The sequence below is a fragment of the Scatophagus argus genome, chromosome 8, assembly GCF_020382885.2.
Source record: "Scatophagus argus isolate fScaArg1 chromosome 8, fScaArg1.pri, whole genome shotgun sequence".
NCBI classification, from domain to species: domain Eukaryota; kingdom Metazoa; phylum Chordata; class Actinopteri; family Scatophagidae; genus Scatophagus; species Scatophagus argus.
Window position 1 is genome coordinate 16820779 of NC_058500.1, and position 25308 is coordinate 16846086.

The 25308-nt window shown below is 41.1% G+C and overlaps 1 protein-coding gene across 2 annotated transcripts; it reads right to left on the reverse strand.

Moving 5' to 3' along the window:
• Window positions 1-371: 371 nt before the first annotated feature.
• LOC124062921 lies at window positions 372-24673 on the reverse strand. Of its 2 annotated transcripts, XM_046396020.1 has the most exons (25): window positions 24312-24672; window positions 17232-17429; window positions 14824-17125; window positions 14468-14671; window positions 13747-13867; window positions 13497-13590; window positions 12974-13060; window positions 12199-12315; window positions 11982-12080; window positions 11587-11738; window positions 11348-11486; window positions 10431-10553; window positions 10131-10328; window positions 9015-9703; window positions 8278-8724; window positions 7347-7596; window positions 7164-7253; window positions 5865-6191; window positions 5608-5778; window positions 5292-5469; window positions 5084-5200; window positions 3891-4175; window positions 3005-3240; window positions 2688-2745; window positions 372-2127 (listed from the first exon to the last, which is right to left on the reverse strand). In XM_046396020.1, exons 1-24 carry the CDS (start codon window positions 24312-24314, stop codon window positions 2707-2709), a joined length of 6666 nt encoding a protein of 2221 aa, XP_046251976.1. In that variant the 5' UTR covers window positions 24315-24672; the 3' UTR covers window positions 372-2127; window positions 2688-2706. The 2 variants fall into 2 exon arrangements, with proteins under 2 accessions (XP_046251976.1, XP_046251977.1); XM_046396021.1 differs by lacking the exons at window positions 372-2127; window positions 2688-2745; window positions 3005-3240 and having other exon boundaries at window positions 4017-4150; window positions 24312-24673.
• Between the last annotated feature and the right edge of the window lie 635 nt (window positions 24674-25308).

Consider the following 25308-nt stretch of genomic DNA (forward strand, 5'->3'; position numbering starts at 1 on the left):
CACACACACACACACTACTTCTTTCATTTGACCATGGCCTTTAAAACTAACTGGAAACACAAGTTTCAACACAACTTTATGTATTTTTTAATCTATTTGTGTCTGTGTGTTTGTGTCACAGAACAAAACTATAAAATAACACAACTAACATCAAAAACATAACACAGAATTAAAATAAAACCAGCAACAAAACTTTTTTTTATTTTTTTGACGTGAATCATTTATTCATCATTTAGCTGCAACATTCTGTATATTAATGTATTCATCAACATTAACAAAATGTTAAAATTCGAAATGAATCAACAATGGATAAATTACATTTCACAATGCAAAACAGGAAGTTACACATCATACAGTTACACCTTATACACCTTTCTTTTCTTTTGCAAGACGCTAAACCACTTCACACATTTTTTTTCAGGTCACCATGATTAGACTTTTTTTTTTTTTTTTTTTTTTTTTTTACATTACTGGAGGAAGTTGTAGTCTTGTAATAATATCCTCATGTTACTGCAATCTATCTGGCTCATTCCTAAAGATGGAGAGCTCAGAGGGAAGAAGCCATACAAAATGTAACTTAAATTCTTCTTTAAACAAAAAAAAAAACAAGAAAGAAAAAAAGAATAGAATAAACGAATACAATAACAAAAGAAAAGCTTGGAAGAAAGCAAGTAATCAATACAAAAGTAATAAAAAGCAGAAGAAATTTCATGGGTCCGCCATGTTAGTGGCTTTAAAAAATAACCAGAAGTCGACATCAAGGCTTCACTTTTTCAAGATCCTGTCATGATTTAAATACTGTACATTACACACAGACAATAAAAAGAAAGAAAACAATGACAAAACACTTTTCATCTCTGACATGATAAGGAAACAAAAAATACATTAAAAATCATTTAAATTATCTGAAAAATACTTTTCTGTAATGGACATCTTCATGAGAGAGGAGCTAGAACATTAATCAGCATATTAGTGGACCCCAAAACAACAGTAAGTGGTTTTGTCTGTAAGCTTGTGGTTCATATACTGTCTGTTAGTAAGCAGTAGTGTGTGTGATTATGTAGCCTTTTATAATCCTGTCTCTCCAGAGTTGCAAAGAAATGCGAATCCAAGATGTGAAAATACTTAAGTGGTCTGTCCCTTCTGATAAATTATTAAATACAAAACTACTGTGAGTCAGGTAAGACAGGTAAGAAACATATGTTTAGAAACACTGCAGTAGTATAAAAATGACCTCAAAGAAATAAACAGGAAAGCTTTAAAGTATAGGAGAAAAGAAATATCTTTATATGTTAATTATTATACTGTATATAAATCACTGTGGCATTAAATGGTTTTACTTTTCCATATCTGCACAGTGGATGCTCTGAACTGCATCTTGGACTCCATTAAGTTTCCACTGAGATTTAGTATTTAAAGTTGTCCAGCTGTTGAGAGAATAATGATGTATATTTACAAGCAATGATTTGCCTGCTTGCAAATGAGCAATGAGCATGAAACACAGAGAAATACATTTAGCTTTTGTCACTGGACTGAAGTGGAAGTGACAGATACTGGTGCTCAGTGACAAAAATAATTACAACCTTTTCTTTTTTGATCCCTGCATAATTGTACAGACTGTACAGACCAAAAGATCCCACAAAATATAAGTCGATGGTACAAATACCTGCTACTCATTACTAAATGTTTTAAGCAAAGGTTTTACTCTATTTAACAGTATAGTCTGTGGACATGCGACATGTGGGCAGTTAACCATACAAAAACCTTGTCATTAAGTATCTCTAAGTTTTAGTTTACATTTAGTTTTAGCTCATGGGATGAGATGAAGAGAATTCTGCCTGGGCAAAGGACCAGTGTGTGTTTGTGGTTTAAAATTGCATGCAAACAAATGTGACCAAACCGCATCACACAGCAGTCTCTTCCTCTTTCTTGCATATGAGTGTTATCAGTGAGGGTAAGGCATGTGTTTTTATATTTGAATGACTGGCATATCATACCAACATACCAAACCTCAGCTTCTTCAATAAATCATCTGATTGTCTTATGACTGTGCAGCCACTCAAAATATTTTTTTTATTGGTTCCCGTCTGTCTGCAGGGCGACCGGAAGCCTCAATGGACGAGTGACCTGCAACAATATTTAAAGAACAAATAAATAACTGATAAAAAAAAGTGTCTCTGATTTTCCAGATATTGACAGATACATGACTAGAGGTTGTCTCGTGAAAGAAAGATATACATTATGATAGCAGCAGACATTTCCAAAATATTGATTGTGGTGACAGGGAGAGCTCATGATACCACACTATCATAATATGTTTCTGGTGATTGCGATGTCTGATGATACAACCATACTATGATACTTGATACACTGCCAAAACAGCAGGAATTATTTATTTATTCATGGCATTCTGCTGTATATACAAACACACACACACACATACACATTTGCAACCTGAAAGATCAAATCTTTGTGTGGTGGCAGCAAAAAGACTAATCCCCATTAACAGGAAATCTTCTCACCCTCCAATCAGCTGACACTTTACAAATAAAGAAGATTCATTTGTGAAATAGGAGCTAAATAAAATATACGGCTTGTTTCTTGGGTTCTTCAGCATTAATTATGAAAAACTGATTAAAACAATCATACTGAATCGAACTGAATCATTTAAGTGTTTATATTCTCACCTTCTGCGGGCAGCCAGTGTTAAACTTCTGTTGATTTTCCAATTATAATGTTATCACCCTGCAATACAAGATATTAAGTATTATATTTTAGTTAGGTGGTCAGTTAGGTGCAACTCTGTAGCATCATTTCCTGGTTAATAATAATACTGATGTTACACTGATATGATGTGAGCCTTTTTCAAACCTTCACAGCTTTTACCATTAGAGACTGAACATGTGAGTGAGACCATTTTCAGTCCTGAGCCATTGTCTTCAATTCATACACACAATACATGTATATATTTCACACGCCCGCACTGCTACACCTTCCCCTCTACCTGAGCGTTAGCCAGATGCGGAGGTTTTGGAGTGACACTCGGTTTCTTTCTGGTAACTGTTGGACAGCTGTTTCTCCTCAGGCTGGGAGTCCGACAAAGTGGTGGGAGGGGCTTTGAACCCTGGGATGCAAACGAGGAGGAGTCGTTTTCCACCTCGCCACCAACGGCAGACAGGCAGCTGTGATCTGAGCTGCTGAGGAGCTTGATGCATTCTGTAGATGATTCAGTGCTGTCCGCTAAACAGAGACACAACAGCCTGTTCAAGGCAGGAATTTGCACTGTTGTTCAGTTTGTTCTGTACAAAAAGTATTGTTCTGCCTCTAACCGGCAATGGAGGTCATAACAGAGCTGAATCAACATTTGTGTAAATAAGGTGAGCTGGAATGCCATCAGCCACGCTAGATGCCAATAATGTTGTTTTACATGTCACACCTCTTTTTGCTTCCGGATCGCCAGCATGCTATCTAAAAATTACACAATGGGGGAGCATTTGTTGTGAGGAAAGCCAGCTTAACAGCACAACGCAGGGGACTTCGGTGAAAAGGACCTGATTCCTCTGTAGATGTAAAAGGCTTATTCTAAGGTAACAAAAACAGAACGATTCTCAGTTTCAGGTGATTATACACTGATGAAAGCATAATTATGTATATTATATTCCATTGTAACCACCCTGAATCCTACACATTGAACCTTTAAAATCCTATTCTCATATTTAAATGTCATGCTACTTTAGGTTGACATTCATGTTAATGTGTGTAGATTTGACCTTATTTCTTTTCCAGCAATTAGTTGTTTTTTTCTGAGGTGCTACTGAGAAGTCAAGAGCAAACAGACCCTTCTGTCTTCTAACAAAAAATATTTAACAAAGACCTAAAAACAAACTCACTCAGGGGATGATGAACTTTCCATTGTCCACAATTACTATGAAGATGATGCTGATGAAGGTAGTGACTGTTGAGTTCATTGTCAGTGACAGCCTCAGGAGAGGAGCAGATGGCGGGATTGGTCTCCAACCCCTGTGACTGGTTCCCAGCATAACCAGCAGGGGGTAACGAACCCCTCCCAGAAGAGGAAGATGATTGGCTGAGGGTGGTGGAGGCAGTGCTGCCAGAGCCAATGGAGTGTGGTCGTGGATACTCTAAGCCCCTGTGTGAACAACACGCCACAGGGACTGACGACAGACATAGATGTCATCAATGAGAACATAATGATCTCAGTCAGTGAGCAACGAGAGCACAAGCATGACTGACGCAGTTATCTCAGGTAGATTTTCAGTTCTGTTACATTTGATTACTTTATTATTTTGTTACTTTGCTAGGTTTATCCCGTTAAACAAGAGACTATGCCATGCTAGCCACTCTGTGATACCGTATTTTAGCACAGCAGTTGCTCACATGCTCATAGTGTTAACATACTAATTTTTAGGCGGTACGCTTACAATGTTTACAATATTTTACTTTAGTATGTTACACATCTAATCTAACATCATCTAATTAGCACATCTCAGGTGGATGGGTATCATTAGTTTCGCAGGTAGGACGTAAAACAAAGTTTTGGACAAATTAACATTTACCCTCATGGTAGCACTAGATAAAAGGTGAGGGTATCAACAAAGTTATTCCAGTTCACCCAGAAGGGATCATGAGTGTACCAAATTAATGACAATCACTCCAATAGCTTTTGAAACATTCATAGGAAAAGCCATGGGATCACCAAAGTCAGTGGCATTGATCCCCTCCTCATGTTTGAACCAAATTTTGTGTCAGTGCATTCACTCATTACTGGAGTGTGGATCAAAATGGTTCAAACATTTCTTATGTCAGTCTCATCATTTTTCATCCATGTTATTGCTGGACAAGCCCATAAGTCTACCATTAATTTGGTAAATAAAATGTTATCATTAATGACGGCAGATCATGTGAGGCCCTGCTGGACCATGCTTCAGTAAATCCTGACACATACTGAACCCTGTTGATTTGTTGTGTATTAATAAACGGTATTGAACTTGGTTTGTAACTAATCTGAAGAAAATATTTCAAACAAAACACACTGAAAAGGATGCATTTTGTATGTGCTTACTTCTACCAGGCAGGACACAGCTGACGGCTCGGTCACAGATGGCAGCATCACTGGGTTGAATGTCCATGAAAGGTTTGCGGCCCATTCCCATGAACACCCTCTCCTGAATACGCAGCTCTGGAACATATGATATAGTAACAAAATGTTTTGTCTCCATAAAGCTCTTTGTCATGAATTACAAGCTAAGCTGTTATGTTGTTGTTATAACCTCTACTGTGAGCGGCCTGATCCCACAGAATCTTCTCCAGGTCGGAGGTCCAGGCCTTCTTCACCTCCATGCTGGAGGCCTTCAAGGTGTACGTGTCCTCGCTTTTTCTCCTGCGAAACCAAATCTCAAAACACAAACTGCTCACATTTGAGTTGTGGGTCATCCCAATGTCGCTTGTCTGGGAGAGGAAATACAGAGAGACAAAATAATCATACATGGTTAAAAAAGTCTGACAGGTTGAATATACTGTATATCCTCACAGCAAAAAAGTATTAAGGCTCCAACAGTGTTCTGATAAACAAAGATGTGTGAAAACCTTGAATGACTGCTTGTAGACATAAACATCATTGCCAATATCTGTTCTCTTGGTCTTGCTGAAGAGGATGAGATCTTCAAAGAGAAAGACGCGGCGGACACATTTCTTCTTCCTGAAGAAAACTGTGAACTCATCCTGGCGAATCAGCTGGCCCTGTTCTTTCAAATTCACCTTGTAGAGCAGAGAAAAAAGCAGGAGTTAACTCCATTTAACTACTGTATATCAGGTATACTTTATCAATCATTTTAATATCTTACATCACACTCCTTGATGGCGTCCATTGTGAGTAAATCATTGCCGTGTCGCATCTGAAACCGAACCAGGTCTGCAGCAGCTTGGATCTCAGCTCTCTCCCGCTCCCTCTCACTGCTCGTCAAGTCAGGCACATATGCACCTGGGCCACACACACTTTGTGCGCATACACTAGATGTGATCAGTGTATCCTGGATCATGTCTTTTGGCCTGTATGAGCCAGCCAGAGCCAGAATGTCCTGCAGCAGGAGGCTGTACTTGCTGATTCTCTGGATGGGCCTCAACAAGTAGGACGAAAGGTCCATCACGTCCCCCAGCTCCTGCTGCTTCCTCTGTGAGGAGAAACAAAGTGGGACTGTAAAGCTGAAAAGCAAGGTGATATCACTCCCAGGGTTAAGACTGTGATGGCCACTGCTGAAAAAAAAATGTTTCTGACAAATTCTGTGTCCACCATTCAAGATGATTCAAAGAGCTCCACTGCTCAAGCATCCCATCCGATACACTAACGTATTTCTTATATATACACACATTATTATGAAGCTTCTTGAACCCTAAGAACCCTTTGGTTTGTGCATCATCACAAACTTGACTAGACATGATGTAAACACCTCAGAACTTCTTAAATTCTAATTCAAGTTGTAAAGAAACCAAATAAGGAACATCAGGCAAAATTAAAGGCAAAAATGACATGCAACATCTAAAATGAAAATTTTATGTAAAGGTAGAGCTTGTGTTCAGCACTCCTTGTTAGCTATATACTTATGTATTTACTGTCTGTCCTTTTATTTGGATATGCAAATTCCACCCAGAAGGGCCCAGACCAGGACTTGAACCCCAAACTCTCTTGCTGCAATATTACAGATTGAGATAAAATTTCATCTGAAAAAATTCATCTGCAAGGGAAAATTCACAAGCGACACCAGAGGATAAACTATATATAAAGTAGTTAAAACACCTTTACCAGTATTTATACATGAAGGTACCAATAATTCTAAGTGGTATATATAGTATATAATATATTCTGTAATACTTTCGTAAATTTAAGTAAAACATGTAAATGCATGACTTTGATTTGTAATAGAGTATTTCTACACTGTGGTATTGCTACTTTTAGTTAAGTACAAGATCTGAGTACTTCTTCCACCAAATTAATGTATTTGAGGCAGGTGTATAAGCACTAAATGATTCCACTAAATGGAATCATTTATTGCTCTAAATGAGCACTAAGTGATTCCATCATTTGATTCACAACATTGAAAACCAAAAACTCCCTTACTTGCACATTTCAGTTATGAGAAACTGACCTTGAAGATGTCATGGCGACGGTGCAGGATGAGAGCATCTGACTGAGGTTTGTTCTTGCTGTACAGAGCGTACAGGCCAAAACTCTCACTCTGTGAAGAGAGCTCGAGTTAAACCATAAGCACAATATACATTTATATTATATTATATTATATTATATAATATTATATACAGTGACTGCTCACATGTCTGAGAAAGCAGCGGGCCACCATGGCAGGCTCCCTCTGGCAGGCCTCCAGCTCTGGCAGGAAGTAGTGGCTGTGGAAGTCGTAAAGCTTCTCCAGGTTGCCAAAGATGATGCCGCGTTTGCCCCTGAGGTCCTGTGGGATGTCCGGTCTGTCCAGCAGGGGGAGGTAGTGGGTGAGGATGTAGCCCAGTGAGCGGACGTACTCCCTCTCCGTGAACACCAGCTCCTCCAGGACACGCTGCAGCCTCCTTGTATGACAAACACAACCAAATATCAGCTGATTTCAAACACAGACTTCGTCCCTCGCAACTGTGTTACATGGATTTTTCTCTGGCTTTGCTTTACTTGCTGAATAATGCTGAATTTTTTGATTTCCTGTTGTGGTGCAACTGCATACTGATTAGTTAGATCAGCATCTTTGTCTTTTGAAAGATACAAAGCAGCTCCAACACGTTACACATTAATGCTGTAAAAGAAAGGGAAAAGGGGGAAAAACAGATTGCATTTAGGATCAGCAGAGTCTCATTAATTGTTTTTTCAGAAGCCGTAAAATGTGATAAGGATATCCCTACTAATAACTGAGGCCATTTACTTTCCAGTGAGAGGCATAGATTTCTTTAGCGGGCCTGACTGTAAACAGAGGGTCTATATCTGGTTGACTTGCTCACTAATCCACCCGTGCCGATGAGTAGGAAAAGAGAATCAAAGAGAATCAGAGGAAACAATACCTGTAGTACTTCATTGTAAGCTTAGAGACAGAAAAAGGTGCATGAAATCTCATTAAGAATCACAAAATTAGTACAATTAGGACAATGTCAATGAATTTTCTATGACTGTCAAATAATAAACTTTTACTTTGTCTTAAAATTTTTTGTTACCAGTAATGCAAGAAAATGTCTCAAATGTCAAATGTCTCTCAGTAAACTTACAGAGCATTGCTGGCACTCTCCTGTGGACTTGCCAAACAACCCCCTCCCTCATATCCCCCGATGGGCAGGCTGGAGTGTTTGCAGCATAAATTCCCATTACCCCCTGCAGCCCCCTGGTCACTCATACAGGAGTCTTCTGAGCAGAAGCTCCCGTGGCGGGAGATCTGGAACTTTTGAGCCTCCTGGAGGATCCGACAAGATGGCTGACCGTGGTGAGAGCAAGAAGATGGGGGTCTGACACGCTGCTCTGGAGGAGTCAATGACCCCGTTGTCGGTACTCTTGTAGTGCACGAGTCCTCACTTACAGACCTCACTCGCAGACCTCTTCCCCATGGAAACCACTGACAGCCGACAGTGTGGGACTGAGACAGAGCAGCAGCATCTCTCTCACTCCTCGCCCTGCTCGCCTGTCTCCTCCTCGCCTCTCTTTCTGTTCTCCTTGTTGATCTATTATTAAATGATACAAAGACATCAATACTGAGTCAGATTTCAGTCTGTAAGTTAAGGACAGGTTGCATGGTGGGCCTGCATCCTCTTCATGCCCTCACTGGTGGGCCAGTCAGTACAAACTCATGCTGTGCATCCAGGCTTTGGTTCAATCCACATATCTTTTAACATGAATGAATCGCAGTGGAGATCCAAAGATTTCAAAAAGACATGAAATATGTCAGTAACAAAATGATGCATAAAATACAGAATTCCCTTTTGATGGAATAGTAGAGCAACAAACACATTACCTGTGAGGAGATTGTGGAGTGACCTTGGACCCCTCATTGGTTCGGGCATCACTGTGAACCTCAGGTTTGACAGTGATGTTACTGCAGGCTGCCGTTGTTGAATTAGTGCTGTTGCTGCCCAGGATTGGTCTTCTCTTCCCCAAATCTACCTCTCCTGACACAATCCCCTCCCACTGCGGATGCCGGGGTCCAGGCGTTGATTGTACCACCAGATTTTGGCCACCAGGGGATGTTGTCTCAATGTTAGTGCTCACCACATCTACATAATGACGCTCACACCAGCTGCCAGAATCTGGTTGTTGCCGGAAAATCTCTAAGTCCTGCATCTTCTCCTGAAGCTGCTGTCGGGCCTCCTGGCATCTCAACCAGGCTACATTCCAGACCCGCATCCCCCTAGAGCCCCGCAGAGCACTGGCCTGTGCCTTCACCTCCTGAAATCGCTCTGGGCTGAACTGGAGGAACCTGTCTTGGAAAGTCTGGAGGATGGAGCTGGTGAAGGTTGGACCTGAGCCATGTGCTGCGGGGGTGTCAGACGGGCAAAGGGATGTAGTCTCGCGGTTTTGGTGTTGTATTGGCTCAGTGTTTGTTTGATTGACAGGTGTTGGAGTTTGGTTATAGTCTTGCACTGTGTGGATTCTGGACTGACTCTGGTCCAGGTACTCAGTGCATTCGCTGGCCAGAGCAGTAGCCTGTTTGGAGATTAAGGGGATGGTCTTTTATGATGCATAAGAACAAAAGTGCGTGTTCTTATTTTCTTTTTTAATATCATGCTACTTTGCTGAGGCATGAGTGCTGTAACTCGACTCAAATGTCACATAAACAGAAGTAAGACTGGAACCTACTGAAGAAAAAAGTATAAACAAATCATTAAGATTGAGAATTTGAAAAAGCTGCTCAGTCTTCAGTGTGAACTTAATTTCGACTCTGCATCGTTATTGTACTTTTATATGATACTATATTATACTACCTTTATATTATAATACCACTGCATTCCTTACAAAAAAATATTTGCAAAACAGTACCATATTAATGCACATCAATATGCAGTAACTGGATGAACAACAAAGCTGCATATCCCATCTTGAATACTTTTAACGCTGATCTTTTAACACCAACCTGCTCACAAAAATCACACACGTTGACCATGATCTGCAGCTCCCTGCCACATGCCTCTGCCCTGCACAGAAAGTCCTCCAGGCCTGACTTGAAGGTGCTGACAAGAGTCCTGAAAGCTTCCGTCTCTGCATAAGAGAGTCCACTCTGCTGGAGTCGCTCTGCCTCTGACACCAACGTCATGGCATGGTGCCTTCGGTCCTGGACCGAGGGGGGAGAGAGAGAGAAAGATTCAGAGAAATGGACACAGAGAAACACTAACACAAAGACAGAATGACAGCGGCAAGAAAAATGTAGACTCACATTAGCTTCAATAAGGAAACCAGTGAAGCTGTTGAGGATCTGCTCCATTTTGTCCCCAGAGTCCTCAACTGATTCAGCCTCCAGCAGGTGGCGCTCTCCCTCTACACTGAACCACTGTTGCATCTGCAGGAACAGTAGGTGCATGCTGTGTTTGGTACTATGTACATGTACATACCCAAAGATATCTCATACATGTTGAGATTATATTCCTTTTCCTTTATATGTTACTTCTTTCGCTTCTTATTTTATATATAGTCTCCAACTGTATAATTCACTGTGTTCAGTATTTCATTCATGGCATATGCATTTGCACTTTAATATACTGTATGTGTTTGCCTCTGTTACACTTTCTTAATGTAGTGTACCGTTAGCAGGAGGGAGGACTGCTGGTTCTTTTTCTGCTCACTTTGTTTCCTTGTGTATCTCTTTTTAACTATTTGTATGTACATTTCAAAACTGTGAAAGAACAATATGAGAGTAGTTTGCTTTGTTCTCTTAATAAAAAATATATTTAACTAAGTCTTTTATCATTAACATGCCTGAATGTTAATTTGAAAAAAAATTACCTCCAAAGGGCTAACTAATTAAACCATCACTCCCAGACAGAAATACAGTATACAGTGACATCAGGCAAGCAAAAGAAATCATGTGAGTGCATACACATACAGTACTGCTGCTACTTCTTGACATCACTTTTTATTCCCTGATTTACATCAGAATAACAACAAATCAATCTATTTTCCATTCAAATACAAAATCCTGAAATTCAGTGAATGATCACCTTTAATAGTTTGCTGAGCCTTCATGAACTCAAGGAGAATAATGTCCATTATTCCATAGGTCCATTACTACCAAAGTAAGTGGCATTCATCTGACCTTTCTGAACAAATCTGACTGTAATCTATTATATGATGCACCTGCATGAAGTGTCCCTCCATCTCTCTGAGCTGCAGCAGATATTCCAGGTGTTCCAGGGACATGTTGGACCTCTGCACCAGGACATGAGCTTGCTCCTCCACGTGGTTGTACAGGCTGGTCACCGAGTCCACCGCATCACTGCATTTTGGAAAAACCCAGAAAAATAAGCAACAGGTAAAATGAATAACTGGTGTTCTGGGCTGTTGTGTACACATAGCAGGTGAGATTTTGCATTTACCTGAGATCCTCGCAATGGGGGTATTTAAGGTCACTCTCTTTTCTCAGCCTTGCCAGGATGGCCCCGCCCTCTCTCTGCAGGCTGACCAATCGGCTATCCTCCAGTACATCCCTCATCAGAGTCTTCTGGTCCATCATGCACTGCTGCACAGTCTGTTCACAAAAGCGTATTTTAAGATCAGCAAATAATACAATGAATTAAACTAAAAAATGCTGCTGATATGATGTGCTGCTGACTATCCTGAAAGATTCATCAATACTTATAGGCAGCAACAGAAGCTATTATCCTCACAACACACACTGTATGTACTGTGTCATTACCGAAGACAGAGTTACATGACTTTCAAGGCCCAAATGACAGCCTGGGAAGGCAGTGGAAGGACAGCATTATGGTACCTGTACAGTGTCCAACCTCTGGGGCTCCTCTAACTTAGTGATGGCTCTCAGAAGGAGGCTGGATGCCTCATGAAGATCAGACACAAATGGGAAGAGTTTCTGTAGAATGAAAAATGTGAAAAACATGAGTAAATCACGAGCAGTGAGGAGACAACTAGTGCACTAGCTGATTAGAGAGAAGACAGAGACAGGTAATGTATTGATGTGACTGTCTCACCTGGTGCAGCTCAATCCAGTCACAGTGGCTGTGAGACAGTGTGCCATCCAGACAGGGGCTCAGCTGGCTCACCTCCACCAGTTTGACCAAGGCTTTCATCGATGTCACCACTTCAGTCTGCTTTCAGGCAACAAGTACATAGAAACACAAGGTTGTTTATTAACTTGTTAAATTTCTAATTCTGTACAATGCACTATTTTCCTTTCATTTGATATAGTTAAATTTGGAACTTTAACTTACACTATGCAACCTTTTAAAAATATTTTAAGCCTTTTTGAGATCTTTATCTCTGAATTATCTGGTCTTTATACCTGAATTAGAATAAATTATTTGGTCTCTCAATTTAAATATATCAAGAAGGTGTAAAATTATTACAATGTTCAAGTAAAACAGGTAAACAAAAGTATATGATCTGTTTGGTATGACAATATTTTAGCGGATTAGTTTCATGTTTCACTTCACTGTTTAAGTGAAAACTCTGACATGTTGGTGGCACATCATCAGGCTTCATCCCCTGGGGACTGTGAATGCCAATTTTTCATGGTAATCCATGTGTTCTCAATGTTGTTTTTAGTTATGACCAAAGTCATGATCCAACACACTAGCCAAACAACACTATCGACCCTCGAGGCAGGATAGCATGGCTTAAAAACACCCCGTGATCAAAGAAGATGATAAATGAAGCATATAGCCATTCACATTAATTTCCATTCACAGGGTGCCAAACAGAGGTGTCTCTCCATATGCAGAGATTGTAGAGGTTGAAAAAGCTGACCTGGATGCCAGGACATCTCTCTGGCCGAAGGCTGCTCTGCTTGTCCACCAGCAGCACAACACTGTTTACTGCCCCGGGAATCTGCTCCTGCAACAGCGTTACAATCCATAAATCCAACTTAACTACAATCATGCATCTTTGATTTTGAGTTGTTTATTGATCATTATTAATAAATTAGAATGCATTTTAAAAATCAAACACATACATGAACCAATGCAAATGGGACTGATATCAGTCCAAGAAAACTTGCTAATATGAATGGTAAGTCATCTACTTAATAAAAAAACAGTTTGTTCATTATATAATACATGGTCCCTTGGATTACAAACAAGACAAGGAAAAAAAAAAGTCTTTCGTCTCATTACACAGACGTCTGGATATGGTGTTGATCATTATTTGGCACTGACATTTCACTCATAACTTTTCATGCGTAAACAGCAGTGCTCTGTAGCACTTCACCCACTCAGTCAATAATCAACTCTGATCTAGTCAGCTGTAATGCACATGTTTCTGTGCTTCTTACTTGAAATGTCATCAAGGCCTTATAGAACTGCGGCTGAGGATTTGTCTTCTTTGCATCAAAAATGACGGTCATCCCAGCATCTCTGATTTCTCTCCTAGACATAGAAATGAAAAGACAGCTCACAACAGCAACCACAACATCATACACATGAATACAAGGATGCTGAAACCTCCATTCAGTATGACTTTAACTCTGCTTAATTCATTTTTTCCTTGATCCATTTACTTATTTACCGGCATATGCATGTTACCTGGTGATAGAGTGGAAGTAGAGCAGCATCTTGAAGAGCTCCTGGCTCGTTACGGCTGGACTCCATCCCTGGTGGTCTCCATAGAACTCAACTATTGCCCTGCCTGTCCTGTCTCTGCCGCCTGACGCAAATGTCAATCAAACGTTTAAGTTCAGTTTTCATTCAAATAATTAGAATCAAACAGACATCATACAGACCAAAATGCTAAATGAAAGAATAGTCAACCGTAAATAGCAAAGAGAGACAGAGGGGGTCAAAATAAATACTCCAGATGTGAGAAAAGACAACTAAATATCCTCAATCAGCCTTTTTAAAGAAAAAAAATCAATCATTACTCAAAGTGATACAGTCATACTACTACTCGTATTAGCACTATTTCCATGTGTAAACATTAATTGAATTTGTAATAAACTTTCTTCTTGCTCTTCTTTCGTATAACTGGCCCTGCGATTGACTGGCGACCAGTCCAGGGTGTACCCCCCCCTCTCGCCCGTAGTCAGCTGGGATAGGCTCCAGCTCCCCCGCGACTCTGACGGATCAGCAGTATAGAAAATGGATGGATAAATAATGTCTCGCTGCCTGCCCTATTACTGACTTATTTAATACAGATATCTTTAATGTAATCTAATTTTATATGTTGTTCTTTTAAAAAATGTGAAGGACTCAACATATGTTCATTATTACGATTATCTTGATGTTATTTAGACTCAGACTAACATACCTGTGAGAGATGCTACTCCTAAATAGAGCGGGTGGGCTCCGGGGTCTGGGGATCCCAGAGGAAGGTGGTCAGGTCTGGTACGGGCAGAGGCAGGCTGGAAGATCCTCTGTTTCTCTGCTGCTGAAGGTGGATTTGTCTGTGATATGTTCTCCATCTGATGGCCATTTCTACTCGGTACAGACGTACTGCCATGCTGAGCGCCATCTGTAGAAAGTAGATAGATTTTGCTGTAGGGAAGCTGAGGAAAATTGATTTTCATTTGGCTGTAAACAACAATGACATGAACCTAATAAAACATCCACACTAAAGATCAAATTTATAGTAGAATATCTAACAAAAACAACATTGGTCTGTACCTGGAATGACCATCTTCCTCCTGTTGATCTTTGGTGAAACCAGTCGAAAAGCTGTGCTGTTTTTGCATTTGACAACATGCAGCTGGGGAATCTCTGCAGAGGGCTCAGTCTTCTCTCTTCTCCTAACATTTTGACCTTCAACAATGACCAGCTCACACTTCTCCGAGGTGTCAACCACAGCTGTGGAGAGAGATGAACATCTTCCATCTGACATGGATTCCCATCTATCACGTGTGCCTGAACGAGACTTTGAACAGCTTGGACTCCCTCCTGTGGAATTGGTTCTGCGTTGCAGCCTTTCACAAGCCTTGAGGGTCACACTCATTGCTGAAATCTCACTTGAACTAAACGGTAATCCGTGGGGTTTGGCAGAGACTACATGTGTCTGTTTAGGATCATTTAAGTTTGACAAACCTCTATTAGTGTCCATTCTCATTTCTGCTATTAAATTTGTCTCGTTTATATTGTGTGAATGGCCATAAGTTGTGGTAGACCGTGCATCCCTTGGTTCCCTAAATGGTAGAGTGGTCCTTTTTGTTGTCTGTTCTGGTAGCTCACCAAAGTTTAAATCATTGTCTCCCTTGTAATCCAAACAGGTGGCAGAGTTTGTATCTCCTGGTTTCCAATATGGAACAGTGTTCTTTTCACCTGACTCCTTACAGATGGTTCCACTGACAGAGGAAGGAGACTGGTGTAGCATCCCAGGATCAAACCACAGTGCTTGAGCATTACACCACGGATCCCCGGTTTCAGTCTCTGGTAGTCTGTCATCACACTGTGAGAAGTCACCATCCTCCTCCACCACAGCTAACATATTCACTCTGTCTTTCTCCTGTGCAAAGGTAACAGGATTTTGTATAGCTGCCTGGTAGGAGTCCCTGTATCGACACCTCAACTCCTGAGCTCTGGAGACCTTCCCACCTTGTCTTCTCCTCATGCACGGAGTACACGGTTTCTCTGAGAATCGGACAGTGCGGACACACTGAGATGGTTCGAGTGAGTCAGGGTGACAGGACTGGGAATGGTGGAGAGCAGATGGAGGTCCTGTTTCTGCAGACACGTTGGGCCGTAATGATACAGCATCCTCCGATCTAGAATGACTTTGCATTTGTGGTTTCGTGGGTAACTGCACACAAGCTTCTGACTGTGCTTGAGTTGGTATCTGAGTATTTGCCATTCTTTGTGTTTGCCTGTGCGACTCAACTTGTGAATGCTGCTGCATCTGTGCTTGCCTCTGTGGATATCTTTGAAGTTGTGGTTCGATTTGCGTGTGTGGTTGCATTTGCATTTCTGATTTCTGTTGTTCTTCACGTACTGACTGAGCTCTACCAAAAAGCATTGTTGCCTGCAGAATGTCAATATACTCCCCTTCTGCAACAACTTGGTCAACTGATCCACTCCGGGTTATATCATTAGAGTTTGTATCTTTATGCTTCTCTTGCTCTATATTTTCAGAAACAATTACACACTTATCTTCACCTTTGCACCTTTGTGCATCTCCAACAACAGGGCTGCATGTGCCTGAAAAAGTGCTTGTTTTTATAACTCTATCTGTCCCAGCAGAGCAGCTGTCCCATGTATTAGGGGACACCAAGCCAACAGGCTTATGCTCTTTTTCAGTTTCTTTTACTTTGACTGGCCTAGATGAAGGAGCAGCCCTAGTATCCACCAGGCAGAGTGACACAGCAATGCCGTGCTTCGCTGGACATATTCTGGTCTCCAGAGAGAAAGTAGAGGGATGTGAAGAAGATGTTAAAATTGAATTTTTGATGGTTACAGGGTACTGTTTTGGAGAAATAGGAAATGAACAATTTGATGAAGCATTCTCGGGAAAGTGAGGAAGAGGAGGAGGATGTGGAAGCGGAGGTGGTAAAGGAGGGCATGAAGGAGGAGCAGAGGCCATGCTACTCCTAGCACATGTAGGCAAGTCCACAAAATCAGGCACGGCCACCCGTTCCCATGGTAACCTCACCACACCCCGCTCGGTGGCGAGCAGACATTGGCTAAGAGACGTTCCATGACGGCCTCGGTTGATCTCCTCTAACCAGTCACGTCTGAATATACAAGGATAGGAAGTTTCAGGGATTGGGGTCTCCTCAACTATCTCCACTCTAAGCCCCTCTTCTTCCAGGAGGCTGCAGACTATGATGCGAGCTGATTGGTCACCGAATGGTGTCACCTGGAGGTAAAAGTCGCCTGGGTGAAGCAGCAGGGGATTGATGGGGGCAAGGTGGACGACAACTTGGTCATGCAAACACAGAGGCCAACCCTCACACTGGAAAAGTACATCAGAGTACTGAGCCTAAAGAGGGACAATATTGAGAATATCAGTATTTTATTATGATATTAATGCCAGAAAAAGATCTTAGGGTAGTTTTGTTCCATATACGCACAGGACAATGACTTACACATGCAGCCTGCTGCACAGTGGCTAAAATGTGCTTGGCTGGGACCAGAAAGTCCAGCAGGCACCGCAGGGCATCTCCCTGATAACGACTATCAATGATTTGGAAAAGCTGGCTGAGAAGAGTCGGGGCGGTTGCCTCGAAGGGCGGGTAAAGCTCCGACAGCAGGTTCTGGATCGAGTCCTCAAGACAATCAAAGTTCTGAAAACACAAGAGATAGACAGCAGAGGATTTAGAAAAGCTTGTTATTTAAATCAATATAAATTTCACATCATCAGTTATTCTAGGAATACCTGCTATGTGCTATTAAAAAAAACCAACCGTTTGCTTTTGGGGTGACATTTTTATCCCTTCTGAATGAAATATTCAGAATAATCCCCGCTAGGACTGCAACTGCCAGATAATCTGGAGATAATCTTTGTTCAATTAATTGATTTCTATACTATTGATTGCAATGAAGAAAAGAATGAACATTTCCCATTACATTTTCTAGAAGCCCAAGGGGATGTTTTCAGATTGCTTCTTTAGTCTGAGGAACAGTTCAAAACCTTGAGATATTTAATGTAGAATACAGAGAAAAGCAGACAATTCTCACATTTGAGAAGGCCTTTTTGCTTGGTGGTTAATTTTGTTGATGTGAACTATGGACAAAACAAGAAAAACACCACTCACTTAAAACTCCTGTAATGCCCAGTAATGCTACACAATAGAAGACCAGGAGTCACTTTCATCTCACTGGCGTCTCAGTAAATTACAGAGGCCTTGTCCTCAACCTCATGACCCGCTCAGAGAATAGCTACACAAACACACACAGTCTGTGCTCATCATTAAACATATAGTCAGCGAGTCTGACAGCAAACATCCAAGTAAACACTGTGTGTGATGGCTGGTCTCAAGGCTAGCTAGTGTTCTGGTTTATGGTTTCACATTCCCTTTGACCTGAACTCATGGCCTGCTCCCCACTTTTAGGCCCTGCTTTATTTAGCCCCGCAAAGGCCACAGCAGCAGACCTCAGGGGTTATTGTACATACATGCGTAGCTGAGGCTCAGTGGGGTGATGTATGGCATCAGGAAGGGTGATATGCGAATGTTGCTGGCCTTTTTTTTCCTCTCAGGCATGTGTTCAGTGTCACTTATTGTATCAGCCTGTGTGGGAGCTAAAAACAGAAAAGACATGTGGAAATGCTTCTTCATTGAAAAATCTTCATGTCTTTGGAAAAATGAATAATTTAGGTTAAAGGAATAGTTTGACACGTTGAGAACTACATTTATGTATTTATTACTACATTCATTCTTGTTCTGGCAGAGAGTTACATGAGCAGACTGATGCCAGTCTATTCAATGCCAATCATTCTATTTGTTAAAATCATTCTCAGCTGTGGGAGAACAAAGACAGACATGAATGTAGGGAGATGCAAACAGGCTGCGTTAGGGCATGATGAATTATGTCCCCTCAGAAAACACTGGCTCATTGCCTCTGCAGCTCTGCTATCTGTTGTGCATCTTGCTCTCTGCACCTTCAAAAAGGAAAAATGTATCACTCTTGGTTGTCAAAAGATCTTATGACAAGTGGACTTTCTCTCTCACGTCTCTTCCTATTCTCTGTATCTATTTTTGTTGTTTTTTATGAATCTGCTTCTGTCTGTTCTCATGTTTCCTTTCTCAAGCAGCAATGGTCATCAACCCTCTCTGTCCCATCCCCTGACATTATGATCTAAAACTGCTGCACTCTCAGCCCCCACAGCTCCAGAAACAACACTGTGACTCAGAGCTTTCTGGTCAGCCCTGCCCCACCCCGCTGGGACAAAACACGATGATGGTCACCATGATAATATGAAGGAGAAGGAGGAGGAGGAGGAAGTCGTGGAAGCATCCGGGGTGGTTATCAAACAAGAGGAGGATGAGGATGGTGGCTGGCTCAGAAGCACAATATGTGCTGTAAGCAAATTCAGTTCACAGTTCATAAAAGTTTAATGGAACAGACAAATGAGCACCTGCTTCATCAACTCTTCAATGATGTGCGCGTCCTTTCTTGGTTGTCGCTGAGGAAGGTCTGAGATTTTTGGCTGCTTAAAAACCTAAGAAATTTACTTAACTACAGTAATTTAAGTTACTATATATCTGCTTACAAGAACATGTGGTTGACTTGCAGTTTCCTGCATGAATACTTTGTGAGTTTGTGTGTCTTTCTGCAGTATGCGGTATAAGAGTATATGTGTATGGGCCTGTCTGTCTGCTCAGGCCAGCATACTGCTGCTGCAGATTCACAGAGTTCTATATAAACACCCAGATCTGTCTCTCACTCAGCCACAGAAAGACATGGCGACCCACACATTACTGTGGATAAGATGTCCCAGTGCGTGAGCTGAGGACAGTATGAATATCTCTGTCCAGTATCATTATGAAACAGAAATAGTCTTTGCACATTCCTGATGTCAAGCAGGTTCCTGCCTGGACAAGAACAAAATATTTAACAACAAAAAAAGACAAGCAGGCATGGTACTGCCGTATTTATTAGCGAGAAACTTAATCTGAGATTCACTGTTTTTAAGAGTTTTAAAATAGAAAAACAAATAACCTGGAAAAAGTATTTGGTTCTAAATACCGCACTTTTAATGATTGCTACTATACACTAACTTCAACAGCAAGTTAATTTTGTCTTTACTCTGTTTTTATTTATGTAACTACTGTCCCCTCAATCTATGAGTCAGTGAAGTATCCTCACAAATATTCAGTTTGCGTAATATTATGTATACGCGATGCCTGAGAAATATGTGAAGCACAATAAGCACAACTGTTGTGATTTGGCCAAACTTCAAAGCCTCTTCAGACACTGATACTGCCTCTAAACAAGCATGAAAAGAATCTGTTTCCTGTGTTTACATCTGCGGTTTCTCATCTCGAAAAAACGGATTTCCCACTGGATTACACAAACTACTCAAAATGGTTTCCCTACTGCCACATAAAGTAAAGCTGGAGGACACACATGGATTTATGTACAGGAGGGAGTTCTTTTATCCCAGTTCATTATTACAACTTCTGTGAGTGTCATGGTATTATGTGATTCTTATTCCTGGGTTGAAATGCTATCTCTATTATATCTTCTATTTAGGCGACTGTGGTCCTGCAAATTTCCAACTGGTCATGGAAATCACCTAAACAGCTGAGGTGTGAATATTCTGAACATTTTAAAATTTATGAAAGTGATGAAGCTACGTCAGACAGGACAGTGTCCACCAGCAGGTGTGTCCTGTGTCTCCAGTCACAGAAATAATAATGACTTAAATATGACTTTTAACCAACTGCAATGTTCATGAATACTGGCGGATAATTCTTAGAAGCTGAGTCATGAAGAGTCAGGGTCGGGAGGATGGAGGATGCATTTCACATGAACTTAAAAATTCAAACTTTGCCGCAATTTGACAAAAGAAGTAAACTTTAGGTTGATAATGTAATGTGAACATAGGTTACTATCTCTATTGTGAAGTATTTTAAGCATACCACGAAAAGGTATTTTTATAACGAACTGAAATACACAACACATTTTGTTGTTTAGTCTTTCCTGGTGGCTTATTCCACTGTTTAAAATGTGTCCATGCAAAAACAGCAACAACAAAATCATCATGGAGACACTTTTTGCATCATCTTTATTTCAGCAGGAAGGACTCCCCCGCTCACATCTGTGCCACAGCACTCTGATGAACTGCTGCTCTCGGCCTGCTACTCTGTTCAGCCATTCACTGAAAATAAGTACTTTCTGACTGACAGCCAACCTGAACCAAGAAACACTGACAGTGACGGACAATTTTAACTATTTTGTAATTTGGAGGAAAATTCAATTTCGCAGTAAACAGATTAGCGCTGACGGAGAAGTTGTGCAGTGACGAACCACAGAGACATCGACAGAGCACAGAAATGCCTCACGCCAGACTTGGTGATGAAGAGTCTCCTTGTTTAAACAGATAGATGAAATTTTTTAATGGTGACGAAGCAACATCGCATTTGCTGAAGGTTTTCCTTCAGTTGTGAATTACATCTACACATCTATAAATCGGACTTCAAGCATTATCTTAGGCAGCCACAAACTATAACTTAAATAAGTAACTAGCACCACTGAGGCACTTTCTTTACTGTAGCTTTTTTAATGTTCATGTTATTTGTGTGTAAGGACTAATTTGAAGAGAAGGTACAAATAAGCACAAAACACATTAAATCAACAAATTATTTGAAATTTTCATATGTTAGAAATAATTCTTTGGACATTTAATGATGGATTGTTGCTGCCTCATGCACCATTGAAAACAAAGATTTGAGATGAAAATGGAGCATAGATCGTTTCAGGTTGTCCAGAAACATCAAACATAAATAATTTATTATTCCATTCTATTTACAGCTTGGAGAAGATATTTCTCAGGACAAGGTACCAAATTCCATCTTTTTTGAGGGGGGCTTTACTTTTTTGGAGTAAATGGATGTACCTAACAGAACAACACTGCACCTTTTAACTTAAGAGTTGCACCTTTGGACTAAAAGGTACAGAGAGAGTGAGAAAGGTTTTTCCTTTCTCTTTATCAGTTTCTTTTTCTGAGTGCAACTTTTTGTGGGTCTTAACGCACCCCATGACATCTGAGCACAAACCAGATCACACTGAGGATGGACATAAACACAGGCTGACAGAGCTACACTACATGACCACTGAGGCACCAAGACGGCCAGACTGTATATTTAGTAGCTTCACAGGGATCAGAAAATCGGAGCTTGCGGAAGGCAAACACTAATCATGACGGCCTTGATCAGCAGGACGGTTTGAAGGTGGCTGTAAAGTAGCAGTCAGGAGGCAGGGAGGCCTGTATTTAAGTCATTAGAAACACGTCAGGGAATTATGAATGAGCCGGGAATTTAAGCTGTGTGGGTGCAAGGCGTGTTATTATATCAAAGTGTGGCTTAGCTTTCACTGACACATTCATCTCATCTGTAATTAGCCCACAGCTGTGCTTAATGTAACTCACACTGGCAGATTTCATGACAAACAACCAGAAATGTTCACTTAGAAAACAGGAAAAACAGCTGAAAATACAGATGAAGTACCCTCTGTCATGCTGCTCAAACCTGACATCAAACTATTTGCCATCAAATATTTAAATGAGGTAGAAAAAAGCCTATTAGAACACCTCTGAGAGACCAAATCTCTAAACTAGGCAGGGAAATCATCAGTGTTTTGCTGCTCAGACAGTAAAAATGAACACCTTGCTGTTGCTGTCTACCGCAGTCAGAGTTCAACACTTTGAACAGCTGCCTCAGAGCCACATCAGCTCAGGCAACACATCAACTCAGAGTTACTGTCACCGAAAAGTTCTTTATATCAGCGGACATGTTGCTGTGTACTCTGAGAGCAGATGCTGTCTACTTCCTAGCCAAAGCTGCATAAACCAGTGGGCCTCAGGTAAGGACGAGGCAATGATTTGTAGTTTTACAAACAGAGCTGTTAAGCTGACTGTTGTGTATTTCCATTGAATCACCAGGACAGGACAAGATGTCTTTCTGCTGACAGAAAAAGGATGCTCTGTGTAACCTGGTCAACACAGGAACAAATACCCAAACATTGAGGTCACTCCCAAAACAGGAATAGTCGGGTTAATGGACTCTGGCTTCAACAACATAGTAAATATGCAAGAAACAGGATGGGAAAATCACAGCACGCACACACGCATGCACACACACACACACACACACACACACAGTCCAGCCAAATCAAACCTACAGGAGAGCTGGGCGGGCATTTTAAAATTCAGTTCACTACATAACATCCTCCCAGTCATGAGGGCCAAACAAAATGTACTTTATGCACAACTAGGCACACCCTCTTCTCCAACATGAAGAAAATACTTACATTCAGAAATGTATTCTAAACCATATGAGACAGCACTGATTTCCAACATCACCTCCCTGAGGCTGGAGGACGGTTTCTTCACACCAGATCTGTTCTAGCTCCTGGATGACTCACATGCCTGTAAACGGGGATCCAGGAAGGAGGTAGATACAGTGGCTGGTTTGTGAAATCTGCCCTAATGCTCGTAACATGAGAACTTCACCTTGAGTCAAAACATTTGAGCAGAGAGCAGCAGCCGGTGCAAGCTATGACAGCTACGTTGTGCGTTGTACATAGTCAGAGTACATGTTATGGCATAAAAGGCTACTTGTCAGGACGTAATAAATACATGACTGTAGTAATATTTTGAAAGGAGACAGTGCTGGAACTGTCTCAGAGGGAAATTCTACAGGGATTAATCATGTCAGATGTGTTAAAATACGCAAGTGTGAGTGTAAAATGTTCAGAGCAGCTGGTACTGATTTTCAAGTAATTGATGAAGCATTTGTCCTGTAAAATAGTGGAAAATTCCGTTTTCTCAAAGTGCAAGGTGACATCTTCAATTGACTCATCTTGTCCGACCAAGGGTTGAAAACCTAAAGATATAAAGCAGAGAAGCAGCAAATTCAAGAATCTTGAATCAGCTAAGGTTAAACGCTTGGCTTGATAAATGACAATTACACATCTGTAAAACCATTGTCTAATTTTCTGATAGATGAATCCATTAATCAAGTCGCGGTACGACAGTTATTCAACACTTTCAAGTCACCTTCTAAAGCACGAGTAACATAAAGCACCTGACCCTCTGCTGTCCTCTCACAGACAGGCCAATGACAGGAAAATGATGGATTATGAGCTGAACATCAGGTATCTAAAACTCCACAGGACATCCAGCACATTTAGACAGGTTGGTATAATACTGTCAAATATAAATAAATACAAGCTCAGCCAAAAGTTTATATTAGCAAACTAAACCGATACCAAGTGTCTTGCAGCTCTTTCTTTTTAGGTAACAGCTACTGTGCAACAAGACCCTGAGTGGAGACAACATGTGAGCAAAGATTTAAACAGTGTTACTTAAAAACTACACATTTTCAGTCAGTAAACTTTGAGATCCATTTAAAGATAAACAAAATCGTTCATTCACTCTGAACAGACAAAAGAGAACAGATGTAAAAGCATCTCACAGCAAACAGAGCAGATTGTCACATTACCATCTTCCTTTCTGCAAGCTGTCATTCCCATTCATCACAGGAGCAGTGCTTTCTGAAGTAATCCAAATGGAGCGACTATAATCTACAGAGCAGCTTGGTGGCTGCTGGACCAAAATGAAATCCATTCTGACCAGACACTCGTTCACAGCTGAGTGAGTGAGGACAACCTTAAGCCAGCTGGATGAGCATTCGCTGAGTCCTCAGCAGAGCTGCACTTAGTCTTTGACTTGTTTTGTTTCCTTCTACCTCTCTCTCCCTGTCTCCCTGTCTCTGTCTCTCTCTCTCTGTCTCCGTCTCTGATAAACTGAGCACTCTCTGCTCTCTGTCCCAGCTTCTCTGTTTCTCCGTGTTTGCTCTCTCGCAGCACCTCGAGTGCTGGGTGTTATGTTTGTCTGAGAGGGGCAGCGTGACCACACATGAGGAGAGGTGAGAGAGGGGAAAAGAGGGAGAGGGGAGAGGGAGAGGGAGGGAAAGAGAGAAACGAGCTTTGCAGTAAATTTTCATTTTAGGGTAAAAGTTGAAGTTAGGCATGAGGGATTCAGGTTAAGATTAGACTAAAGCTCCAGATATTTCATGTAAGCCAATGTAATGTCCTGTGACAAAAGTGACAAAAAGAACTGTGTGTGTGTGTGTCACATTGGAGGGAGATGAGGAAGAGAGGACAGTAATTAGACAGCTAATGTTCTTTTCACATGATTTTCTCAAATCAGGAGGGAATCAGCTGGGTAAGTCAGCTTCCCACAGGGCACACTGGTGAAAACTGTTGAAGAGGATCAAAGCTACAGTGGCACAGTTACAACATTGTATATCTGGATCAATTAAGTGACACTGATGCTCCAAAACTTTACCCTGGTTTGCCCACTCAGGGTCAAACTAATTTTCACCATTTTCAACCATGTAGTGCAAACAGGGATCCATGGACATTAAAGTTCAGGATCCAAGGATATGGCAATGCAGCAATGACACGAGAAAGCTACATGCAGCAGTGATTTCATTT

What these genes read in the sequence shown, in the direction of transcription:
- LOC124062921 (XM_046396020.1), bottom strand. An exon ending in AGAGATGTCCTGGCATCCAG is followed by an intron (nt 12,316 to 12,973) that starts GTCAGCTTTTTC and finishes GCCTGAAAGCAG; the next exon opens with ACTGAAGTGGTGACATCGAT. An exon ending in TCAGGCCGCTCACAGTAGAG is followed by an intron (nt 5,201 to 5,291) that starts GTTATAACAACA and finishes CATATGTTCCAG; the next exon opens with AGCTGCGTATTCAGGAGAGG.